This window comes from Etheostoma cragini, chromosome 6 (genome assembly GCF_013103735.1).
Source record: "Etheostoma cragini isolate CJK2018 chromosome 6, CSU_Ecrag_1.0, whole genome shotgun sequence".
Taxonomy (NCBI): Eukaryota; Metazoa; Chordata; class Actinopteri; order Perciformes; family Percidae; genus Etheostoma; species Etheostoma cragini.
In genome coordinates, this window is record NC_048412.1 from 4,028,909 (window position 1) to 4,052,278 (window position 23,370).

Here is a 23,370-nt window from a genome sequence, read left to right on the forward strand (position 1 = left end):
TACTGTGGCTTTGAGGTGGCGTATTTCCCTTTTCACCTTTTTTTTTTCCTTCTTTTGATGAAGTAATATTTGTCGTTCTTTTCAGTGGGAACCAGTGTGACAGAGTTCTCTGTCTCCCAGATAATACAGGGAACATATCATATGGCATGCAAGCTGATTTCCTGGAAGGCTCGAAAATGCCATTTTCCTCTTCAGCCATGAGAGAGAGAGCGGGAGAGAGAGACTTTGTGTTTGTGGAGCTAATGTCTCGAGAGAAGAACAGAGGAAACCAGATGAACGTTAGTGGATTTGATCTTTAAACTGTGAACCAGAGTACCTAACCGCTGTGTTCAATCAAGGCAACCACTCGGTATAAGGCCATCAGTCTTTTTAAGGGTGTACTCCATGCTGACCGCCAGCCGTCCCTCTTCCTGTCTGACAAGAGGCCCCCGAACCGACTAATAAGTAAAGTTTATATGGATACTGAATAAAATCAGGGATTTATAGCTGTATCTATTTACCTATATATCATATTATATCTTTATCATCTCTCTTTCTGTCCCTCTAATTCCACTTATCCATCATTGGAGAGATTTTGACCGCGGCTCTACACTTTGTGTTTAGCCGGCAGTGTCTTGTGCTGTATATGAGTAGGGAGTCATATACACTGTCTTGTGTGCTGTGTTGTGGTGTCTGCTGACTTCTGTGTACAGCCTGTGGTTCATTCCATAAATATCTGTGGCCTCTGTGATGTTATTCTCAGGCCCTCTGCTCTGTGAGAAGATTGCACCACAACACTTGTATTTCTCAGCCTGCAGTTAGCGGTTTAGGGGGATTAGGAGGGAGAAAACCCCAGCCTGGGCTCTGCGTTGCATTTTATGGCCATTTTTATGCATATGATTCCGATGCAATGTGCAGAGAAGAGAGAGAAAAGGGGGTATTAGGACTCACCACAGGGGAATCAAACAAGTTAACCACCACTCATTTTCCCTCTCTTTTTTGGCACTAACTGTAGGGGCTATTGGGAAGGCCGTGTTGACTAGTTTGTCCTTGGGTTCATTGGTCCAACACTTTAATCCAGCCTGAAATATTTTAATTACTTTTGGATATCCATGATATTTGGTATGGACAGCTATGGTTCAAAGATGGTCAATTCTAGTCATTTTGAGTAATACCTCAATGTTTCCTGTGGTGGCACCATCAGGTCACAGAGACTCTCTAATTAATCCTAATTAGTGTTACATGGATCTTTGTTAAACTGCTGTGGATAATCACGGTCCTCAGAGGAGGAATTTTAATGATTATTAGGACCTCCTCTGGTCAAATTCATAACGCTGAAAATAGGCAAATGCCCTGACATTAACTGACAAAATCATCTTCCTCAAATTATGAACCCTTTCAATTCTTTGAACAGGTCAACATTTCATGGTGCATGACCCATCACTTGACATTGTTATTGAAATATATGATAAAATCTCTAAATGTAATGAGTGGATAACCATGCTTGAGGAGCAGCACCTGCAGGGTGAAAAATAACTACTGTGCACATTTTTATTCTCATCGGAACACAAACCCTTTTCATCTTAGTAACAGCCATGGCCTTCCTCTATCTACCAAGTTTGGTAGTCACATGCGAGCAGACCAAATTACCTCATTAACCCTGAATGTGTGCGCAGTGCAGTTTCCCCTTTCACAAGTCGGTCCTTTTGATGCAAAACCGAAACACACAGTATGGATCTCTCCCCCCCCCCCTTCTTTTAACATCTGCCTGTGGGCTGCTGTGAAAGCGTTCTGCATTCGTTGTTTGATGGCACACAAGGTGACGGACCTTAATTCAGAGCTTCCCGGAAAGCGCTCTTGTGTTTAGGCATTCTGCTGTCAGTCAGGTCGGGATGCATGCTGACAGAGGCGAGAGGGATCACCCCTCAGCTGTCCTGCACTCATAAAAGGGCCTGATCCAGGGGTTGACCGCCAGGCCAAGGGCCTCATTGTGTGTGTGTGTGTGTGTGTGTGTGTGTGAATGGTTCATCCTGAAGCAGGATACAAAGAGTTCTAAGAATACACCCATACTGCCAACATAGGAAGCTCTGTGTTTCAATGCAGCATGCGATACACACATTGTACCCGTGTTACCCTGTCAAAGTCTGATGTGTGTGTTGTGCGTGCATGAAATTGTAACATATGTTTTGTGTATGTGTCCATGTGTGTAGTCAAACCCCAGCCTTGTGCATTATTGTGTTTTAGTTCCTTTTCTCTCGGCTCATGACATGTTGATGTTCTGGCATCCTGTGTGGTTGGTTTGAAGCTGTCATTGTAGTGACAGGGACACTCTGACTGGCCAGTCACACAGCAGTAGCAGAGGCCAGGTGGACTGTCGGGGGAATTCAGGAATACCGTTCTGATAGTCACTGTGTCTCTGTCTAGTTTGTTTTCATAGGATTTACTTGGAAATAGCTGAACTCGAGCCATGTGTCAATAAGCACAGCAAGATCTGAGACAGAAGGAGAGTTTAATAAAAGGAGATATCACACACATATCACACCAATTTTATCCTCACTTCACTGGCTTGCTATTCAATTTCACATTGATTTTAAAGTACTGGTGCGCAACTTTAAAATCCCTGCATTACTCCCCTGTATATTACTGACTTCTTCCAACATTACATGCCAAATCAGGCTCTTAGATCATCTGATCTAAATTTTCTGGATGTCCCTCACCCACTATAAAACTTGAGGTGATTGGGCTTATAATATTTGGAACACTTTCCCCTTATCATTGCGATCCCTGTACTGACGTGATGCTTTTATGAAACAGCTGATAACATTTTTATTCAGACAAGGCTTTGGTTACCTTATCTGAAAAACAAATAACTTTTGTTCTGCTGCAATTTTAATCTTGTCAGCCTTTTGCTGTGTTGCAATCTGTCCTTTTTTATTGCTTGTATTGTTTAATTGTTTTAAACCTGTGAAAAGGTGCTAGGTATATAAACAAACCTTACTTTTTGGCAACCTTTTTTTCTGATCAGTAATGCTTTGTGTGTAGTTACAATGTAGTGCTGTTACAGTTTTCCAACAGTATAGTTCTTCTCCAAATTACATTGAAAAGTTACATCAATTCACCATCATGAACATGGTAGTGTGTTTTTGTATTGTAATTTTTTTCAGAAGCATGAGCAACTTAGATGTTGAGTTTCTGTGTGTGCACATATATATATATACATATAACTCTTTGTTAGCATATCTGTGTGTATTTCCGGAGGAAAGCACCCATATATTTGTGTGTGTGTGTGGTCAATAGTTTCCTGCCAAGCGGCAGTTATCAGTAGACTACTCGGTAGAACATCAGACCAAAGCCGAGGCAATTGGAGAATTGAGTAAAAGTACGAAAGAGGAAAAAAAAAGAAAAAAGAAGTCAACCTCAAGAAAGAAGGAATGTGCAGATGCTTTCAAATGTCCATGTGTGAAGCCACAAGCTCTTCTGTGGCTCTGGGAAGCCAATGTGAAACCAGTGGCGTAATTGCCTAATGCTTGTGTAATAAGAGGCACATTACAACCCCAGGAGGCCCAACCAGGCTTGAAATAACCAGTGGCTGGCACTAAAGTAGGCTCAGAACTGTCTTCCTCCTCCTGGTCTTTACCAGTTGTTTTTACTCAATCCTGCTAAATATCAAATAGCTTACAGTATTTGATATGCAGTATATAACGAACTCTAATATTTTTTTATTAGTCCCTCTACATCCATATGTTTGGTCTTGTTCCGCCACTTTTGTACCTTCTTGCTTAATTCTAAACTCTAATCTTAACTAATTCTTCCTTAATAAACAAATATGTGGAACGTGAATATAATCTCCTGTGTATTTGCAGTTTGGAGGTAAGCACTTCTTAACAATCCCTATTAATGCATCTGTAGTAGTAGTAGTTTAATGCATTTGTACTGTAACAGTGTCTATGTACAGTACAGGTACAGAGCCAATGAAATGCGGTTGACATCCAACCAGAAGTGCAAAAGAATCATTAAATACCAAAGTGCAGGTTGAGTACAGTATATTGTCCAGTCATGTAGACTATATAGATTATTTATGTACAACGATGTATAGTTAGATAAATACAGCTTTTCCAGATCCTGTCTACAGTGACAGATAAGGGGTGTAGAGGGTTATGTACAGAGAGTATAAATAGACATTGAATTGTTTGGTATTTAGAATAAATGTATACCATAAATTAACCAAATGTAAAATGTAACCGATGTTTCCCTTTCCTGTGTATTACACTTTAAGAGACTATTAAGTTATTTTTGGTGTGCACTTAAAGGTATTATGTTTTGTAGACATTCCAAATCAAACACAGTAGTTTACTTGGCAAAGGTTGGCATGGAGAAAGAGGCTCCACACAGTAAGGCTGGCAGGTGTGTGTGTGTGTGTGTGTGTGTGTGTGTGTGTGTGTGTGTGTGTGTGTGTGTGTGTGTGTGTGTGTGTGTGTGTGTGTGTGTGTGTGTGTGTGTGTGTGTGTGTGTGTGAGAGAGAGAATGTCAGTCATGTTACTTCAGCTGCAGGTTTGAGAGAACCACAGAGGGAAATGTGAAGCCACCATGTAGACAACTACTGCGGTGGTCCCCTTTCTTCTCTCCATAACTTACCCCACACACACAAACGCATGCACACACATATATATATATATATATATATATATATATATATATATATATATATATACACACACACAAAACAGCCCTCCAATCAGCACCCCACCCCTGTCACTTTATCATCGCACGCATGCAGGACTTTAGTTACGCACATGTAACCGGGGCAAAAATTATTAACTTATGCTTTGCTCCATATATTTATGCTGAAATGAAATGTCCAACTGTTGGCAAGACTTCCATCCATTCCTCAGTAATGACGAGGAGCCAGTGTTTAAAGCATCATTGTTCCCCTCCTTGATATTTTTCCATCTCCTCTTCTAATAACTGAGATTTGAAGGGCTTTGAAAGGAGTTTTTTTAAGGCCTCACATTATGTGTAGCCTGGTAATGGACTGATGTTATTAGCATTTTAAAGCCACATGAGAGTAGTTTTTTTTAAGGAGCAGCAGGCTGGTTTGAAGGCTGGGGGAGCGATCCAGCTGACAGACACATGTTGGACAGACAGCACAGCGAGACAAGGCTCACACATTACAACCTGACATGTCAAACTCCGAGAAGCACACAAACATTCTCACACACACGTTATTGCACACTCTGTAAACTGCATTTGTACAGACTTGTGCGCATCAAGCGCATCCCACAAGTGTTTGCAACCAAACACGAACGTCACTGTGTTGTCTGTTGTTTATGTGAGACATACACAGTAGAATGGCAAGTTTTTAACCTGCTTATATGTCCATGGTTGAACCTGTCACTATTCTTTGTCACCTTCCTTCTCAGTCACCAACGCAGAGTATTCTATCCAAGCCACATGAAGCTAACTAAGAACATTAGGGAGCTAACATATAGAATTTCAGGTTAATAAGGTTACCTTTTGAAAGACTTAAAATAAAGATACTGATGGGAATGAGCATATATATGCAAAATGATAGTTTGGAGAATAGATGTAATATTTTTCCCCCAGTAGTATACTCCAGTAAGCTTTCTGCCCTTAATTAATTCTTCCTTCTCTAACCGGCCTACTTAAACTTCATGCCTGCTCTGTATTACTCCCCAGTCTATACATGGTTCAGTCTCCATGTATCCTACAATCCATCTCTCTTATACCCCTACACCCAGCCTATTGGTGCCAAGTCATCTCACGGGAGTCTAGAGGTTTTCCTACCTTCCCCTTCTCCGTACTCCCTCACTTCTTCCCTGCCCTGTTCTCCCTTCCGTGTCTCCCTCCCTCGTTTGCCTGTCTTTTAATGTCCTTCTTTTCTGCAGGATGTTGCTGAACATTTGCTACATGTCCCCTCTTCTGTTCTTCACCTCCCACTTTATTTGGTCTCCTCGTTGCTCCCTCTCTTCAGTTTCTCTCTGGTCAGCTCACAGGATGCTGTAGAACATTTCCTGCCACAAGGGCTACAGGAAAGAAGCCGAGCACAGCTTTGTTTGATGTGCCATCTCCTCTAATTCTTTACACCTGGACTACTTACTGTACAGAATTTCTACTCAACAGAAGTTCTCTCCTTCTCCTCCTTCTTTCTTTTTTTTCCTTCCTTCCTACAGCAACCTTCACTTGATTTCTCAATCTCTCCCTGCAGCCTCTTGCTTCACAACAGTCTTCTTTTCAGTATGCTTTAAAGGGGGTAGAAACTCCATCCCACAGAGGCACAGGGGGTTGACATGTTAGTGTCATGTCTTTTCTCATCTATTTATTCCTTTCTAATAAAAACAAGGTCCACTCCGGTCTCCAACTCATTGCAGACACTCCTGAAGCTCTGTTTTGCATGTTTTAGATTTTTAACTCCCCTCCTGCTACTTCCTTTATTAGTTTGTCCCTTTTCTATCCATTTTGTTCTCTTTGTTTTTTCCCCTAACAAATGTTCTCAGAGCCTGCAGCTGTTTTGATTTTGGCATGGTGGTCACAAGTTTTGGCATTGTGTTGTTTGAGTGCCATATTTTCACAGCACTGCCTGTTTAGAGTTGTGGTTTGTCAGGAGCCTGGCCCGCAGGGGCCACTTCCTCCTCACTGTTCTGGAGTCACTGTACCAAAACACTGACTGGCAAATGTGAAGAGGGGAGAAAACAGAATAAGATGTTGTGAGAGGGACAATACTAAAAAGAAGAGTAGAACATTATAGCGGAGGTAATTATAGAAAGATGATGAATGGAACTATTTACGGAGCTTTACTTCCCTCTTTTAATTTCTCCATTTCTCCAGCAATTTGGCATGTCACAGGAGGAAAAGAAGAGGTTTAAACAATTAATAATGGCTAACTCTCGCACGCCTATATAGATAGGAGCCATCGTTAATGTCATTAGGAACACCTGTGTGTTCTTTCTGCAAAGTCTAGTGTCTGATAAGATAATTTCAGACTAGTAGCTAAGTTTTATTCATCTCAGTCTATTGACTTCCCCCCTTGACTTCCACTAAATTTGTACTACATTTAAAAAAATAAATAAAAAAAAAGTCTTGTTGATTTTTAATTAAACTACGCACTTTTCTCTAAGTCCCTCTCCCATCCACCCCTTTTTGTACCTTTTTCTCCATTCTTCTCCCCCTCTCCCTCCCTGAATCAACATCACTCCCAGTGGAATTAGGTGAGCACGGGAGTTAAAACCCCCATGTGATTTCCTCAGTTAGAAGGGGAAAAGGGGGAAATCTCCCATATAGAAATGTCACTTTGTATAAATACACTCAGCGGTTTGGATGAATGCGAGATCCGCTTTAGAATTATAAACACTGGCTCTGCAGTCATTTACAGAGGAGGAAGAATTAGCTGTTGTAGGAAGCATGTGTGCCCCACATTACTGTAATTATTTAATGCTGTTTTCCCTTGCTGACATAAAAGTATTTGGACACTATCTCATGAGAAAGTGGTTGTAGTCCTGTAGTCTTGGGCTGCACCAGGGGCTTCTAAGCTGCTCTCATATGCTTAAAGTCTGGCCTGTCTCTCCTTAAAGCTTGTGATTTAGACATAAGTTTTTAATCCATTATGTGGGAGCTTCCAGCAGCAAGTCGTTGTATTTTGTTTCACTCTGCCTTTGTTTGCTGGAAGGAAATTTGAATTAGAACAAAATGTTGTTTAAGGTCAAGGCAAACGTCAACGAGTAGGACCTACTGTTTTAGCTATCCGGTTACATGTTTGTTCAGCCTGTCTGCTAAACCTGTAGCATACGTTAACCTAATCAAATATGGCCATCATTTCCTTGACTTTGTTTAGGAAAGTTTTCATTCTTTATCCGAAGAAGGATAAGGCCTTGATATGTAATCTCGTTGCTTTAAACATTTGTCAGAATTCAATAATTGCTGTAAACAATGTGTAATCAACTTCAAAGTGCTCTGCCAAATACCCTTATTTTCACAGATAAAAATGAGCATCTTCAAAAATACACACAACGCGTCTAATGTGAACCAGCTTGGCAATACTGAACCGCTTAATCAATATCAAGTGGAAAAAACAGTAGTGGTTCATGCTGTTGGATTCATAAAGTGGGCCTAATTTTACAGCTCCATAAAACACCCTCCTTGCCGGAGCACAAAGTGAACAATTTATGTGCAGGAGTAAATCACAAGGATTGCTCTGAAGACTGTAACCATCTCGGTTTGAGACTCATATCATAGAGGGAATGTATATTGCCTGTGCGTGTGAGCATTATGTTTTAATGCAACTGCGTTTCCAGCCGTAGATTTTTTTGTGTTTACGTGTGCTTTTATGCCTGTTTGTTCTGGTAGTGTGTATTTATTGATTTAAAGACTACAATGTGTTTACTATTTAATAGTTATAAGTGATATAAGATTTCAGAGTAATAATAGGAATATGCATCACCGCGTCATGTATTTTCTGACAATCTGGACAGAATGTCTGATACAGCATGTGAGGTGCAGCTGTACAAGTATTGCTCTCGCTTTATCATCAATTATCATCAATCTACTCTAAACTGCGTCAGGTTGAATAAATGGTTTTGGTCCTGGGTGATTCTGACTCCTTTATTCTTCAAAATAAGTTTGATTCACTTTAGGATTTGTCAATCAGACCAGTGAACACGCTGAGTGCCTTGCCAGAGAATCTTCCTCCAGCAAAAGGATTATTTTCCTTTAATTAGTGTAAAAGTAGCATTGAGGTATGTGCCTTTTCTACTTTAGCTTGATGAAAATGACTGCATATGAAGGAAAGCCAGATCCTTGGCTACCCCTGCCATGTTCCATACTGCAGCCAGTTCTGAATAATCTATTCCACGCATGTGTTTAGCGATTAATTTAAGATAAGGCCTCTCAAATTAAAATGGCAGTGGGATTACATCATTGTGAAATTGCTTTGTGGGGACATAAATCTGTTATCAATCTGAGGTCTGAGGAAGTCAGCGAGGCATTCCTTTCACACCTCTGCAACGGGGACCCACTGCTAAAACTCTGCCTGACATGTCTTAATAAAAGCAGCCTTATGTCTGTTTTCAGAGCAGGTAGGAAGCATAACAAATCTGTAGCTGCTAACGGAGAAAGTGATTTCACAAGCTCTGGTCCATTCAATTATATGAGGAAAGTGGTAGCTTTGTCCTGTGGTGACACACAGATGACTCGTAGGAATGTGTGTGTGTGTGTGTGTGTGTGTGTGTGTGTGTGTGTGTGTGCGTGTGTGTGTGTGTGTGTGTGTGTGTGAGAGAGAGAGAGAGAGAGAGTGTGTGCATTTGTGTGTGTGTGTGTGTGTGTGAGACAAACTGCAGAGTGCTTCAGACTGAAATGTAAGTTTGAAATGGCAACATTCTGACTGATGAACAGCCAAGGAAATGTGATATTATACGGCTTTAAAAATCCTTTCTCGTTATAATATGTTAATAAATGAGTATGTGTCTACTATGTGATTGCAGCAAACTGTATGTTTTTACTGTACAATGAATCATGGACTATGAAGAAAGATTAATATGAGAAAGATGAAATATCTGTTCCGTTTTCACTCATGGCTTCTTTGCAACATGGAGCTCTGATGCAAGAAGCAGATTCTGAATTAGTGCATGATGAGCCTATAAATTACACCAGCTCAGACTGACATATTTAACAGGCCATCATGGCGAGCACGTGTTAGCCAGTATCTTCAGAGCAACACTTCCAATTCTGACTATGTTCATAACAATATAACTTCTGTGACGTGTAAACTACAAGGAAGATAAATGGCTCCTGTAATTAAGATATGTTGAAATCAAAGCGCAAACACTGACTTTTGGTTTGGACCATGTCTTTGTAAACAGAGGGTCTTCTTCCATAGCGCTTTCTCAACTCCTTGCTATCATGTACTGTTGTCTTGAGGGTGGTATTGGCTTGAGCTAAGCTCTGCTTGTATTGTATATAGAAGTAAAAGTTTCCTCCTAAGATCCTGTGTAGCCTAATGACTAACAGGCTTCTGTTGGGAGCAGCAGTGGAGACGAGTAATACTGTTGGGCTAAAAAATAATAGATTATTAATTTTTATCATGAGTATGTGTCTCGACATCAAAGCTAAGACACAATACGTGAATAAAAGCATATTTTTTTTAGTAATTGTGTATTGTGCCAATGAGGAAAAAATCTACTGTATGTTGGAATTGTTGTACTTGGCTTAGAACACCACACAATGAAGTCCCTTGTTATTGCCAGTTGTGACAAATTTGGAGCTTTGTTGCAGCTTTGTTGTCTTGGATATTTTGTTGTTTTTGTGACCGTGTTTGACTCCTGTTAAAAAAAAGCTCTAGTCATCAAAAATCATTTTAGCTGCGGTACATAAATCCTTGAGGGACTGGGTCTTATATTCTGCTGATTCGCCATGTTCTACAACATTTTCCCCCTCTCACGCCGAGGGCTGCACAGCGTTCTAATTCCGAGCCTTAATTACTATAATTGGTAGATGCAAATTAACAGCAATTGGTCTTGACTCGGGTCATAAATCCCCAGCTCAGAAGTTGCTGAACTTCTGGCAATTTAGAGTGGACCACCATAAGCAGGGGTACTTAACTTACTAAGTAATTGAAAGTTTCATGAATCATAATGCTTATGAATTCTCCCTCGGCACACGCACAGGCCCATAGGGACCTTGCTTTAAGCCACTGGGAGTCATAGCAAGCGGATTGAGAAGCCACTGTGCAGCTTTGGACCTCTCCACATCAGAAATACCACGAAGGACCTCCTGGATGCTAATGGTGTAGGCTAATACCATGTTCCTTTTGCGTACGCGCAGACCCCACTACAACATTTAAATGACACGGCAAGACATGCCCCATTACTGCTTCATGTAGCGTATGTGCTTTTTTAATTAAAATACACAGTAGTTGAGGTCTTCTCAAAACAAAGAAAGCAGAACACTTATGAAATATAGCACACGTGTTAGTAGTACAAACCTAATTTAGCTCGACTTGACTGAATTAAGCCTGAGATACCAATACAATTTCTACTCGGTGTGCATGTTCTACTAGGAGAGCAGAAGCAGAGGGCCCCATCTCTCTTAAACACACACTTACAGGCACTTGCACACACACATTTGCGTACACTCCTGCCTCTGTTGAACGTGGAAGCAGACATGTATTGCTTGTGATTGTTGGGGAAATGGAGTGAAAACCAGGTTTGGGGTTGTGGGTTCAGGTTGCGGGTTTTAAAGTGACAAGATCCAGAAGCCAGCGGCGTTTGGTATTACCCTGCTGCTTCCTGCCCCATCGGCCCGGGGCAGGGGATGGGGACCGCGGGGAATGGAATGAGTTTGAGAGAGGAAGGTGGGAGGCCATTTAAAGCTAAGAGCCACGGTACACCCTGGCCCAAAGGATCCCTTCGGCAAGAGTTTTTGACACAGCCCACTGCTCCCACAGTCCTACCATTGGGCCCCGAGCCTCAACCAGATCCCACTGTGGTTTGTTTTACAACCTTGAACCGCACATAGCCTTCAAAAACCTTAGCTTGGCAATCAGGCTCTCCCAAGATTTCCCTTTCTCTCTTTTTCAACAAGTCCTCTTACTTATTTACCCAGTGACTCTGTTCAATGTGATTCTGTATCCATGTAACACATTCAATGTATTTCACTTTATTTTTCTTGCAATTCATTCTCTACTATCGTGCAAGTTCTGTATTTCAAGTCTGGATGCTATTTACTTTGCTGCTGCTGTCCGCTAATGTGTGTGTTTACTGGTGCGTTGTGCATGTGCCCCTCCTTGAATCCTATTACCACTTTAGCACACGTTCCCAAATCTGCTACATGTTAAGCACCCAGTCCTCCCACATGTCTACTTAATAACACAAATCATGATTGATGCTCTGCCCAGCACATGCACGGACCCAAAGAATGCTAAACAGAGGAACATAACTTGCAATTAATTGCCCATTTGTAAATTTGTCTGCATATCTTGTGTTCAAAGGAATTTGGGACATCATTATTTTTTTCAATGTGATAAAGTACCAGTGGGTCGCTTTTTCCGAATGCTGAAATCTAGATACATAACACTGCCATGCTTTCGCGATTCTGTCTGCTGTTTCCCACTGCAAGGTTTGAATTGGATGGAGGTTTTGACTTTGTGCCATAATAATGTTGGATCGGAGCCCTCATATTTCAGCTCTGATGCAAAATCGGCCGAGTGGCTTTTCGGACTCAAATTGGGTTTAAATTGTGTCAGAAAAGGGAGAAATGTTTTTAAAAATAATAGCCATGGATGCCATGAAACAGAGCGTTCTTACTGCAGAGCTTTTGATCCGTTTTTTATAAATAGCAGAATTTTGTCGTAAAAAATAATGTTTCTGTGGTCTTTTCCTGCAATTAAAATAAGGTTGGCTCAGGAACAAGGGCAAAACTAAGTACTTGTGTTTGAGAAAAATGTCTCTCCCTCTCTTGCTCTCTCTCTCTTTCTCCCCCCTCTCCCTTCCCTCCCTCCATGCCTTCCTCATCTGCGAAAGCATGTCATTTATGACTTGTTATTCGCAATTTGCTCCATATTTTCCACATGGTAGTGGCGGGCAGATGTCTGATAATGGCATGTGAGACCCAGAAGAAGGGTGTGTTCCACCTGCCCCGCTCTGTATGTTTTTAGTTCATCCTTGTATACGGTGGGCAAAGTGAGTGCTGTGCTTTCCCAAGGCATTCTTTGATTCCTCTTAGCCAGGCAGTGTGGTCTTCACATGACCAATCAAATATGTCAAACCACCAGTGTTTTCCCCCCACATGTACAACAAGAAAATCTGGCTTCCATTATTATTGCACCCCAAGGGGAACTTCCAAAATTCCTCCCCTTCTCATTTGTCAGAAATGAAGCTCTCTCGTTTCCTGCGATTGGTTGAAATATGTCTTTTGATATTAAATCACACCGGTTTCCACTGGCTGCATGACCAAGACAAATGTTTATCATATTTATTTATGTCATTGGAGATGACCCTGCAGCTCGGCAACGCAGAGACTTGGCCACAGACTCCCATGTAATGTTGATTATGAGTAAGAGAGTCTCCTAAATAAGATGAAGTTAAGAGATAATTTGGAAAGCATATGAGGTAACTGTGGTTTGTTTAATGTGAAAAATACAGTTTTGGGGTTGGGGAGGGTGATGGAGGTACTGTTACAAAAGCCCTAATGAATCTAGACTGACACATCCCACCCAAATCTTACAGGGCTCTTGGTTTGATTTATATTATACTCTGTTGATAAATGTGGTTCCAAATGTTGATTAAGGATCTGTTTCACTTGTTTGTATGTCAACAAATCCAGCTAAATCCAGTTATACACCTCTGATCTTCCATTGCCGTTGTTTTTGTACTTGGTGCTTATTGTCATAACATCACGCTCTGGTAGAGGCCTTTCCAGTGTGGCTAAGGGAGGGAAACGCTATATGAAAATTGCCATTGACGTTGCCGAAACAAATAGAACTACTCATGCTGCCACTACATCTGTAGCCATTTTAAGCCCTTATTTATACCATTTAAGCTCTCATTTGAATTCACCAGCACAAATAAACATATCATAATGAACCGAAAGCCCTGATGTCATATGCAGATGTTGAATTTTGATTATTCCTTTTGCCTTGTGAATTCGTCAGGATCTTGTCTCTCAGAGGCAAAGTAGATGACATCATTTTTTCTTGGCGCTGATGGGACAGCGTTTGCTCTCTTGACTGCAGCGTTTCAAGTACAGAGACACCGCTGCCCACTCCTGCCATATCTCTACATCTCTTCTACCATATCACAGTGTGTGTACTGTAGAAGTCCTGTGTTTCTGGAGACAGAAATAGAAAAGAGAGAGCCTGTAAGAGTCTCCAGACTACTGTGCCGTAGAGCCAGGGGTTTAAACAATGTTTACTGCCAATGATAGGCTGGCATAAATCTGAACTTTATAAAAGGCAAATGATTTCACCTGAGGCCTCTGAGGCCTGGCTGTACCAAAAGCTTTGATTTAGTCATAAATCACCCTGTAAGAAACTAAACCACTGCATAGGCAAAGGGAAGAAAGAAGTCAGCAATGATTAGGGCCTGCTGCCAGAATCTCTTTACTGGTTCAGTATTACAGACTACCTGGTCTACTCCTGGAGTCATGGACTTCATTGTAATTGACTATATAAAGCACAGCCTGACCAAATGTGACCCCCACAACAATAAATAAAACCTGTTCAGGTTTTTTTTTACGTTTAGGTCAGTTGGACCTAGACACCTGCTAGTTGAATACGATTCGTGCACTTTCCCAGCCTGATACACGTTCCTTAAAGATCTTTAGTTTTCAGTGTTGCGCCCTCCACTAGAGAAAATCCTTCCTACAACAGGTAATACAACTTTTTAACACTTCATCAGAGTGTTTGATAAGACTCATACACATCACAAGGTTTGACTGACATCTTTATAAATACTATTGAAGTAATTGTACATTTTTATTACAACTTTTATACACCTTCTATACACATTTGTACATTACATATTTTTCTTCATTTGTTCTTGCATTGTAACCTGTTCATTATTCCTTGTACATTCTGTAGTCTGTATGTAGCACAGAACCTTCCCAGAAGTTGGGATCAGTAAAGTCTGATATAATCTCAAGTCTTTGCCTGGTCTGGGCTTCCTAGACTTGTTAGCACACTACATGATTCGTAAAAGTCACTCAACTAAGTGGCGTTCTTCTCTTCCCTCTAGACGTGCATTGCACCTTGGCATCCTGCGTGACCCGGGTTCAGAGGTGGAAGACCGGCAGTATCAGGTCGACCTCCAGTCCATTAACATTGGAACGGCTCAGTGGGAGCAACTCAAGCCAGAAAAGGAGGGAACCAAAGGAGGAGTGTCCGTGGAGAGTGAGAGGAGCTCCCAGAACCCGGCCCTGGAGTGGAACATGGCCAGCAGGTCAGGAGACACTTGAGTTACCTATGAAGTTATTTTTCTTGTTAATATAGTAAATAATTATCGGTGCATTTTGAAAAGAAATATGGGTTAATCTACTGTAGAATAGTAAGCATTCAAGGCAAGGACCCCTAAACTGACCCAAATTAGCGGACCCCCATTTGATAAGATTTCATCCCATAATCCCTATCTAATAAGATTTGTTCTTTTAGAATTACAGTGTATGAAGCCAATGTCCAAAATATTCATATATTATGTCCCCGGACACCAGTTTGAAGGCCACTGTCTATTTGGATGAATCCCTTACAATGACAACAGCAAGTGTAATTCACATATTCACACCGCTAGTCTAGATTAAATTGTTATACCTTTAGTCAGGTTGTGTTTGTGTGTTTGTGTTTGTGTTTGTGAGACTAACTGTGAATGGTGAATGTCTCAAACTGTATCTCATCAGTCTTTATGTGGGAGCAGCATGTAGTTATTGAGTTAGCGCCCTATCATGGATCCTCTCCATGCACAGTCATAATTACAAACCCTGTCATTTTTTTATAGACTCAGGAGCTAAAACAAGCACAAGTGTAACAGCCTGTTTGGCCACACACACTTTTTTCCACTCATGTTTTCAGAGGGAACAGGCCCAAAAATCACAGAATCACAGGCAAAGACTCTAGATTTGTTCCCTGTCTACTAAAAATAAGCCTTGTGGAAGAATGCAGTGCAGAATCAACACAGGCCTGACTGAGACTGTGTGCCCTTGGGTCATCAGAGCTTAGAGTGATGCTGGCTGAGATGCACCTTTTACGTGCATACACAGTCAAACTTAGGCACACTCTCTATTGCACACACACACTCAGTCATACATAGTCGTCAATAACCCTGATATTTTCTTTACTGTATGACACACACACTATGAATGTATGATAGTGGAGCCCTTCAAGCGAAACACAGACTGCTACTGATGCTGATGCAGCTCTGAGGTCTGCCGTAAGTCGTTTTTGTCGTTGTTTGGTTATTTGAAGCTATTTGAATTCATATTTGTAAGTGTTTTGGTTATGTGTTTACTTTATTGCAAAGTGTTTGTCATATTTTAATAGAAAATAATCAATGCTGTCTCCACTCCTTTTTTGGGTCAGTTAAAAGATAGAAATCCTTAAACCTTATTGTTCCATTTCAGTTATGAAATGATGAGGCATCATGAGGCTTTCAGCCAGAGTGACTCAAAATGAGCAAGCAAGTAGAGTTTTAGTTGTTGACATGTCAACAAGACAATGAAGTGGACCTATGGGATGTTGGTTTCTGACCACTAGACCACCCTGATTTCTTTTTACTCTTCCTCTATTTGTCCCCAGTAGTTTTGACCATCTATCCCAAAATCCTCCTTTGTCTTGGCCTTTGCTAACCGTGCAAACTGTTGTAAAACAGTCTTTATAAGTAGCGGACTTCAACCTACGTTACCGTCCTACCCTCTTATTACTGAGTCTGTCTAGCTCATTTGAGCAAAGGGCTACTGAGGCTCAAACCAATTGCAATGTTTTTTTGTTTTTTTTTACTCTCAATTTGTCTCTCGGTTGATGAAAACAAGGCTGCTTTTTTGGGGATTTTGGGCTCCCACTTTGGGCTCCAAAAGATGCTGAATTCCTTTTTGAGTAGACTCAATTTTCTTTAAACAAACTATAGCTGCATGTCTGGATTTGTATTCAGAACTTGATTATAGGATGACCTAACATGTAGTTTAACAGTTACTTAAAGTATTGACACACAGTGTTATACTGTAACGGTCACATTGGCTTGTTGCCAATGTAAAGTGTCGTAGTGGTTACTTATTTCCTTATCAGAATGTTAAGCTTTGGCTCATTTCATTTCCATATCCTTAATAATTGAGATTCATACCAGTAAGTCAGTATGCTTTTGTGTGATCACACTGAGGTCAAAGTTGCTGCTTTTGGTTTTTGGCTGTGGTTGCCTCCTCATTCCCCTTTCCCCTCGCCGTGGCAGGAGACAGCTCTGGAAGCGCTGTTGGAAATTGGGCTTAGCTGTGCTGCACTGTATACCCCAGCCTCAGCCACCACCACGACCGAGTCATAACGAACGTGTGATTTAGAATGTTCCAACACACTGAAGAAAGGGGAGTCAAATTCACAGCTTTACTTGTCTGCTGCAATCACCCGCAGAAGTACACCACCTCGGTTGTAACAAGTTTTGACACACACCACTTCCAAAGTTCACACCTTTCCCTCATTCCCTACATCAATACCCCCCTCCCCCCACTTCTCTCTTTCTCCATTTTTGGGCTTCCATGTTCACTCTGGAGTTCTTTAGGTTCAATTCCAGTAGTTGCGGATTTGCAGTGGCCTCAGTTGGCTACCTGAGGTTTTGCAAAGGAAATTCCAGCACTATGGATCCACTGACAGCATCTGTCCTCATCACTGTGTGTAGTTTGCCGGCTAGGAAAGACCCGTGTCATGGAGCTGTGAACTTCTCCCCTCCTGTCAACCACCCTGTGCTAGCCTCTCTTTCTTTGACCTTGCCGCGGATATCTCCACTTACTGTTAACACTGTGTAGCTTTGTATGAAAACAAAGTCATTTTTTCCATTTTTTTCCTGCTTTGTACCACACCCATTCAAAGGTTTGCACACACCCACAAACACCCACAGAGTTCTCCAGCCCAGTCAGGGGACCCCATATTACTGGTAAGGCGAGCCTCACGCCTTCTAGCCTTGCTGGTGAATGATAGCACCTGTCCCCTGCAACGAGACACTCATTGTTTCAATCCCTGTCTGAGGGGAGATTAGCCAACACCAATTGGCCTCACAGATCATTTCAGCTCCGAATTAGGCCTCTCTTAACCTCTCTATGCAGAGCAATGTGTCTGAAAATAATCCCTTAAGGGCACTGGTAATGCACATTTGTGTAGCAGAAGTGAATATGATATTGGTTCTGGTTGAGTACTGTACTCAAGGCCACCTAGAAAAAGGGCCTTTTTTAATCCTGGCCAACTATAAATATTGGAAGCTGTACCACTTGATTGTTTTAATAGCAACAGATGTGGCAATTAACACCACTTTATAAAGCCCCCTTGTATATTTGTTTTACAACTAACAAATGTTCCCACAAATATGACTTGATTGTGGGAATGAACATTAGCGAAATGGAGAGAGTTGATGTGAGAGGGTCTTTATTTGATCTTGTGTATACAATTAAGGGGTGTTCCCAATTAAGACTTGTCAAATAACGTCTCACTCTGTCTCTGTAACCATATTCAAGCTTTCAGCTAAAATGTGTTGGACCAGAAATTTAAAAAGCTCACTTACGGTGATATTTCACAGGTCTGGCCCGCGAGAGAAAATCCATTTTGAAGAATTTTTATTTTGAGTTCAGCTTTTCATCCTACTGGTTTGAATTTAAAAAGCCAGAGCAAGTTTGAAATATGTGTCTGCCTGTCAGCTAAGGGCAAAACAAAAGCTCAGTTTTGAACATTTTGTGGTTTTGACTCTGTTGTGTTGACTTGTCATTCCTGGGCAGATGGGACAATGTTACAAAATACTTTACAGTGGTAACCATGACAAGTTATTAGTAAATAAAGGTTGGGGAATGTTATTGAATAAGTGGTCCCTTATGGTAGCTGTTTGTATCGCAGTATAATGCTAAAATTAATTTAACACCAGGACTATACACTATTACCTAAAATATAATTCAGTTATTAAAACTTTTTAAATGAATCTCCATCCTTGATTACAACAGTGACCTCCAAATGTCTATATTTATGCCATCATTTTTCTCAGTTACTAACAGAATATTAAAGGTCAGATATTGTAGAAAGGGAGATTTTCCTTTCCTTTCTTTTTTATTATGAACAAGTCAAGGTACTCTATAAATACTGAGCAGATTTCTTAATCCTGAGGGTTGCTTAAAGAGACAGGCACTAAAACGGAGCGTTTCATAAAGAGGGTGATTACAGGTATATTCAGAAAGTATGAGAAAAATATTGTAAATGTTTTTTTAAATATTAAAGCCCATACACACGTTCTAGTAGAAACCCAAATACAAGTATGCACCTGAAAATGGCCATGATAAGGGACCTTTAACATATAAGTTATGGAACTTATCTGAAGAGGCGTCTGCTAATAGTTTGATCCTGTATGTATCTCTGTTCAGTATCAGGAGACACCAGGAGCGACGGGCCATCCTGACACCAATCCTGACGGACTTTTCTGTTCGGGTGACTGCTGCCCCAGCCATCATCTTCAGCAAGAATATATCCCCTGACAGTGGACAGCCAGAGGTCAGTATCCACTCAACACAGCTTTATTTGAATCTCTTAAAAGTCTTCAAGAGTCTATTTTAATGGACTGTGGCAAGTTAATTCAAACAGTAAAAGTGAAAAGTCCTAAAATGACACTATATCTTATATCTTTAATATCTAATAATTAATAACAACAGGTCCTTTTCTAAGAAACCCACAGTGAGTCAGAGGTGGCGTATTTTTCTTTGTCCACTACGCAGAGGTTTGTTCCCGTAATGCCCTTTGACTATGACCTGTTATAACCATGATTGTAACCATTACTCTTACAATCCGTTGTCCATAGGAAAATAGACATTGATTATGTGAGATGTCAGAAGTATTTACGTTTTTCTTCTTAACATACAGAAACGTACTCATTAGGATTCCCTCCGCCAGTCCGCCGTGTAATGGAGGCTTTTGACCCACACAGTTTAAACCTTTCTGCTTATACAGCTGATGTTTTCTGGCACAGCTCTCTGCAACTTCCTGCCTCTTTGATGCCTCGTCCGTCCACGTTAACGTGCCCCTTGACAATACGTAACAGCTAATCCATAGTTTGCACTGACACGCGCGCACACACACACACACACACACACACACACACAGTGTGATTTTTTATCACTCCCTGAGATATAGAGAGCCAGTAACAACAAAAACAGGACTTTGAACTACGCAGTGTAGATAAATTACAACAGTTTGTATAACAAAATCCATTCATTTCCAACTAACTCAGTTAGATGTATGCATGCTTACCACACAAATGTAACAACTATCTTCATTGAATTATTCTTTTATTCATTGTTATCTCTAAATGTCCTTAATCTTTAATCTACAGTCTAAATTTTCACTCACCTCTGCAACATATTATGTAACTATTATTGTAAATATATGTTTCTATGACACTTTGTGTTAAAATTACTGCTACTAATAACAATCATATTGATCATACACGTAATATATATATAATAACATAATAATATATAATATGTATATATACATCTAAATAAGAAAATGGGTTTTAAAAGTGGGTCTTAATAGATCATGTTTACACAGTAGTTGCCAAATACTATTGTGTGTAGTTACTGTAGGTCTGGCCCATGTGTGTGTAGTGGAACCCAGAGTGTTAGTGAGTGATATCCTGTTAGATGTAGCCTCCAGGCTGATGTTTGAACTGCTGGCTGTGGGTGGGACCCTGGAGAGGACAGAGGGAAGAGGGGAAGGAAGGAAGAACTGAGCATAAGGGAGCAAGACAGAGGGGAGATAGAAAGTAAATAGACCAAGACTACAACAACAAAAATAGAGAGAGAAAGCGAGGCAGTGCATGAGGTCACAAACCCTCCTGATGTGTTATTGAATGTCTTTCCTGCTCTCTCCACCCACCTCCCTCTTTTCATTTCACCCTGTTCTATCTCCTTCATCTCTGTAGGAGGTGGTGGTGTGTGGCCACTCTCTAGAGGTAAATGTGACCAGCAGTCTGGATTTCTACCTCAGCGTTGCCCAGGTGCAGCTTCTTCAGCAGCTTCTCAGAGAGAACTTGGTGGGGATGGACACTCCTGAGAAACGTGCTGAGGTATGTACTGTAATTAACAACATCACTCGATTCATCATGTCCTTCCACTTCTTCAGTCTTTAGTTTCTCAGAAGTATAAAATATACTAATTCTGCTGTACTCATAAACACACACACAAGGTCAAATGAAGCTGTGCTCTACAGTAGTTATATTCCCATACTCTATCTATCCCATCTTGCCCCTCAGATCACCTCTCTCTTGCTGATGATTAACATCTTTTTACCAAAGTTTGACATCCATCCATTAAGAAATCACTGCACGAGGCTAGGCCAGTTTCGCTTATAAATACCTCATGACCGTTTTCCTGATTCAGTGCCCCTAACTATCACCCCTCACTGTTTTGGGTGAATCTAACACATTTAAATATTTACTCACTCAAAGCAAGGCGGTTCTCTAATGTGACCTTAGTTTACTGTGTTGTACTCAGCTGCTGCTTTCAGGGCGCTTTCTATTGTTTACAGGACAGGGAGCTCCCAGGCGCCATTTGCCCTGTCTGACCGCTTAATAAACCTTTCTAATGGAACACAATATAAAAATATTTACCATCTGTGGTGAGGATGAGAGTCATAGACGAGGGAAGTGAGTTGACCGAGTGATTTTACTGTTATCTCCTCTTAGGATACTTTACAGGAGGCTGTGTGTACTGACGTGCAGTGACTGTGTCAGATGACTCAGACTCCGTAAAGGCTTCTGTGAAGTGATGTGGTTGGATTCCTAGGAAAATCAGTGATCACTCGTTTCTGTTACCACTACAGATGTGCTTAACAATCCTAGTTTCTAATAAGGACAATATGTGTGGTACCATCTTTTTTCATGTAGCCAACTGTCTCCTGAATGCAAACCAACATCATAAATCAAATGTTAAAATGGATTTGATGGATATGGATTGATCTTACAATCAAGTCAGATTTGTTGTCGTGCAACACTTTAGAAACTCATGAGGGAAGACATGCAGTGCAAAGTTATCAAACTTCTTCTTTTATTCATTTGTTTAGTAATTTATACAGTTAGTCAGGAGTTAGGAGGTGCCTGCTGTGCATCTGGTTTTGATTTGGGTGATCTCGGAGCCCTCACCCCTGACTTGTAATGATTCATGGCTTGATTCTATTGAGGGGCAGCTAACGGCTGCAGAGGGTTCATCCAGGTTCAAGGCAGGATGAGAAAGTTCAGCAAGCAGCTATTCTGGGAGGTCCATTGGCAATAGTTTTAAAAAATTAGTCCTTTTAAGATGGATTTTTTTAACAGCTTTGTTTCTCAAGGCAATGCAAACTGAGCATCTCTGCCATCTGTTCCAGCAACAACTAGCTTCACATACACAAAGAAGCTTCTTCTATGATTTCAGTTTTCTGTGCATTTGTGCTAAGCAGCTCCAGCCAGAGGAGCTGGGGGATTAAGGATATTGCTCAAAGGCACTGTGACAGTAGCAGCTAAATGTTAGGTTCTTTTCCTCAGCCGCATTTCGCAGTTTATCCAGAGATGGGAACAATCAACGTTTTGTTCCGAAATTCACATCCAACCGCAGTGGTATTGCTCCCTTCAGCTGGATTAAGTGAAATTGAAATGACCCATAGGTCCAGAGTGATGTAATATAATGATCATCAATCCACAATTGAGAAATGAAGTATATATGCTTGGGAACATTCCTCTGCTTTCATTAAATATTGGCTGTTTGGTCACAGTTGTTGGGAACTCACAGTGTTTCACTTTTTTACTTTTATTGTACCATATTCATTTCAGGTGCATTATACCATGTTCTTTACTCATTCGGTTTTATAGTAGTGCCATTATGGAGCGTAACAGTATCATTAACACTGAGGTCAGTCAGTGTGTGTCTTCACCTCTGTGCAGCTGCAGAGCATGGAGGTTACTCTGAATAAATGTGGTCTGGCTTTGACTTTTTGGACACTCTCTGTGAAACTATTTGTACCTCCATCTATCTCAGTGTCGTAAGTCTTTTGGCGGCCGCATCTGTCCGGCTGCTTGGCCTAGAACCTGCAACAGGGAGGTCAGTTTGACTAAGACTTTGTCGGCTCTGCAGGAGCTTCATTCTACAAGCTGCAGAGCCCTCTAGTGGTGCGTTGAACTACAGCATCATGACATTCCATACTCGTAAGGGCTGCTTCTCTTCACTCGCAGTCTGCTCTGCCAGCAGCCTGTCTACCCCCTGCTAACACATTAGACACACCACAATCAAATAATATCACTAGTAACTACACTGACATTGTTTGGAGTATGAGTTTGGAACAGGTAAAGGCTTTTGATGTCCTTAGAATAGACCAACTGGATAGAATTAAACAGATGCCTGCTAACAGCTTACAAATATTAATCATAAAGTTCAGATTCGTTTCCATTGCCAGTTTGCGCATAGCAGAAATCTGGAATTTGTGCATGTATCTGTATTCTTTGTTTAAACCTAACTTCCGTAATGATATTTATAGTATTTGACAGTTTAGTTTGTACTTCCTTTAAACAACCTGTTCAAAGGGCTCAATTAAAAACAGGTCTTGGATCTCTGTCTGGCATCTGGTGCAAAGGAGTTGTTTTTGTTGTTGTGTTTCAATATCTCCTCGCTCTCTTAGTCGGCACTGTCCCCAGC

General features: G+C 41.0%; 1 protein-coding gene across 2 annotated transcripts in view; it reads left to right on the top strand.

The window, feature by feature from the left end:
- LOC117946102 (vacuolar protein sorting-associated protein 13B-like) overlaps positions 1-23,370 on the top strand; it is a 335,261-nt gene that overhangs the window by 202,798 nt on the left and 109,093 nt on the right. For both annotated transcript variants that reach the window (XM_034873955.1, XM_034873954.1), the window contains exons 32-34: positions 14,721-14,924; positions 19,078-19,204; positions 20,631-20,774. In XM_034873955.1, the coding sequence (XP_034729846.1) occupies positions 14,721-14,924; positions 19,078-19,204; positions 20,631-20,774 (475 nt within the window). The remainder of the gene's footprint in view (positions 1-14,720; positions 14,925-19,077; positions 19,205-20,630; positions 20,775-23,370) is intronic.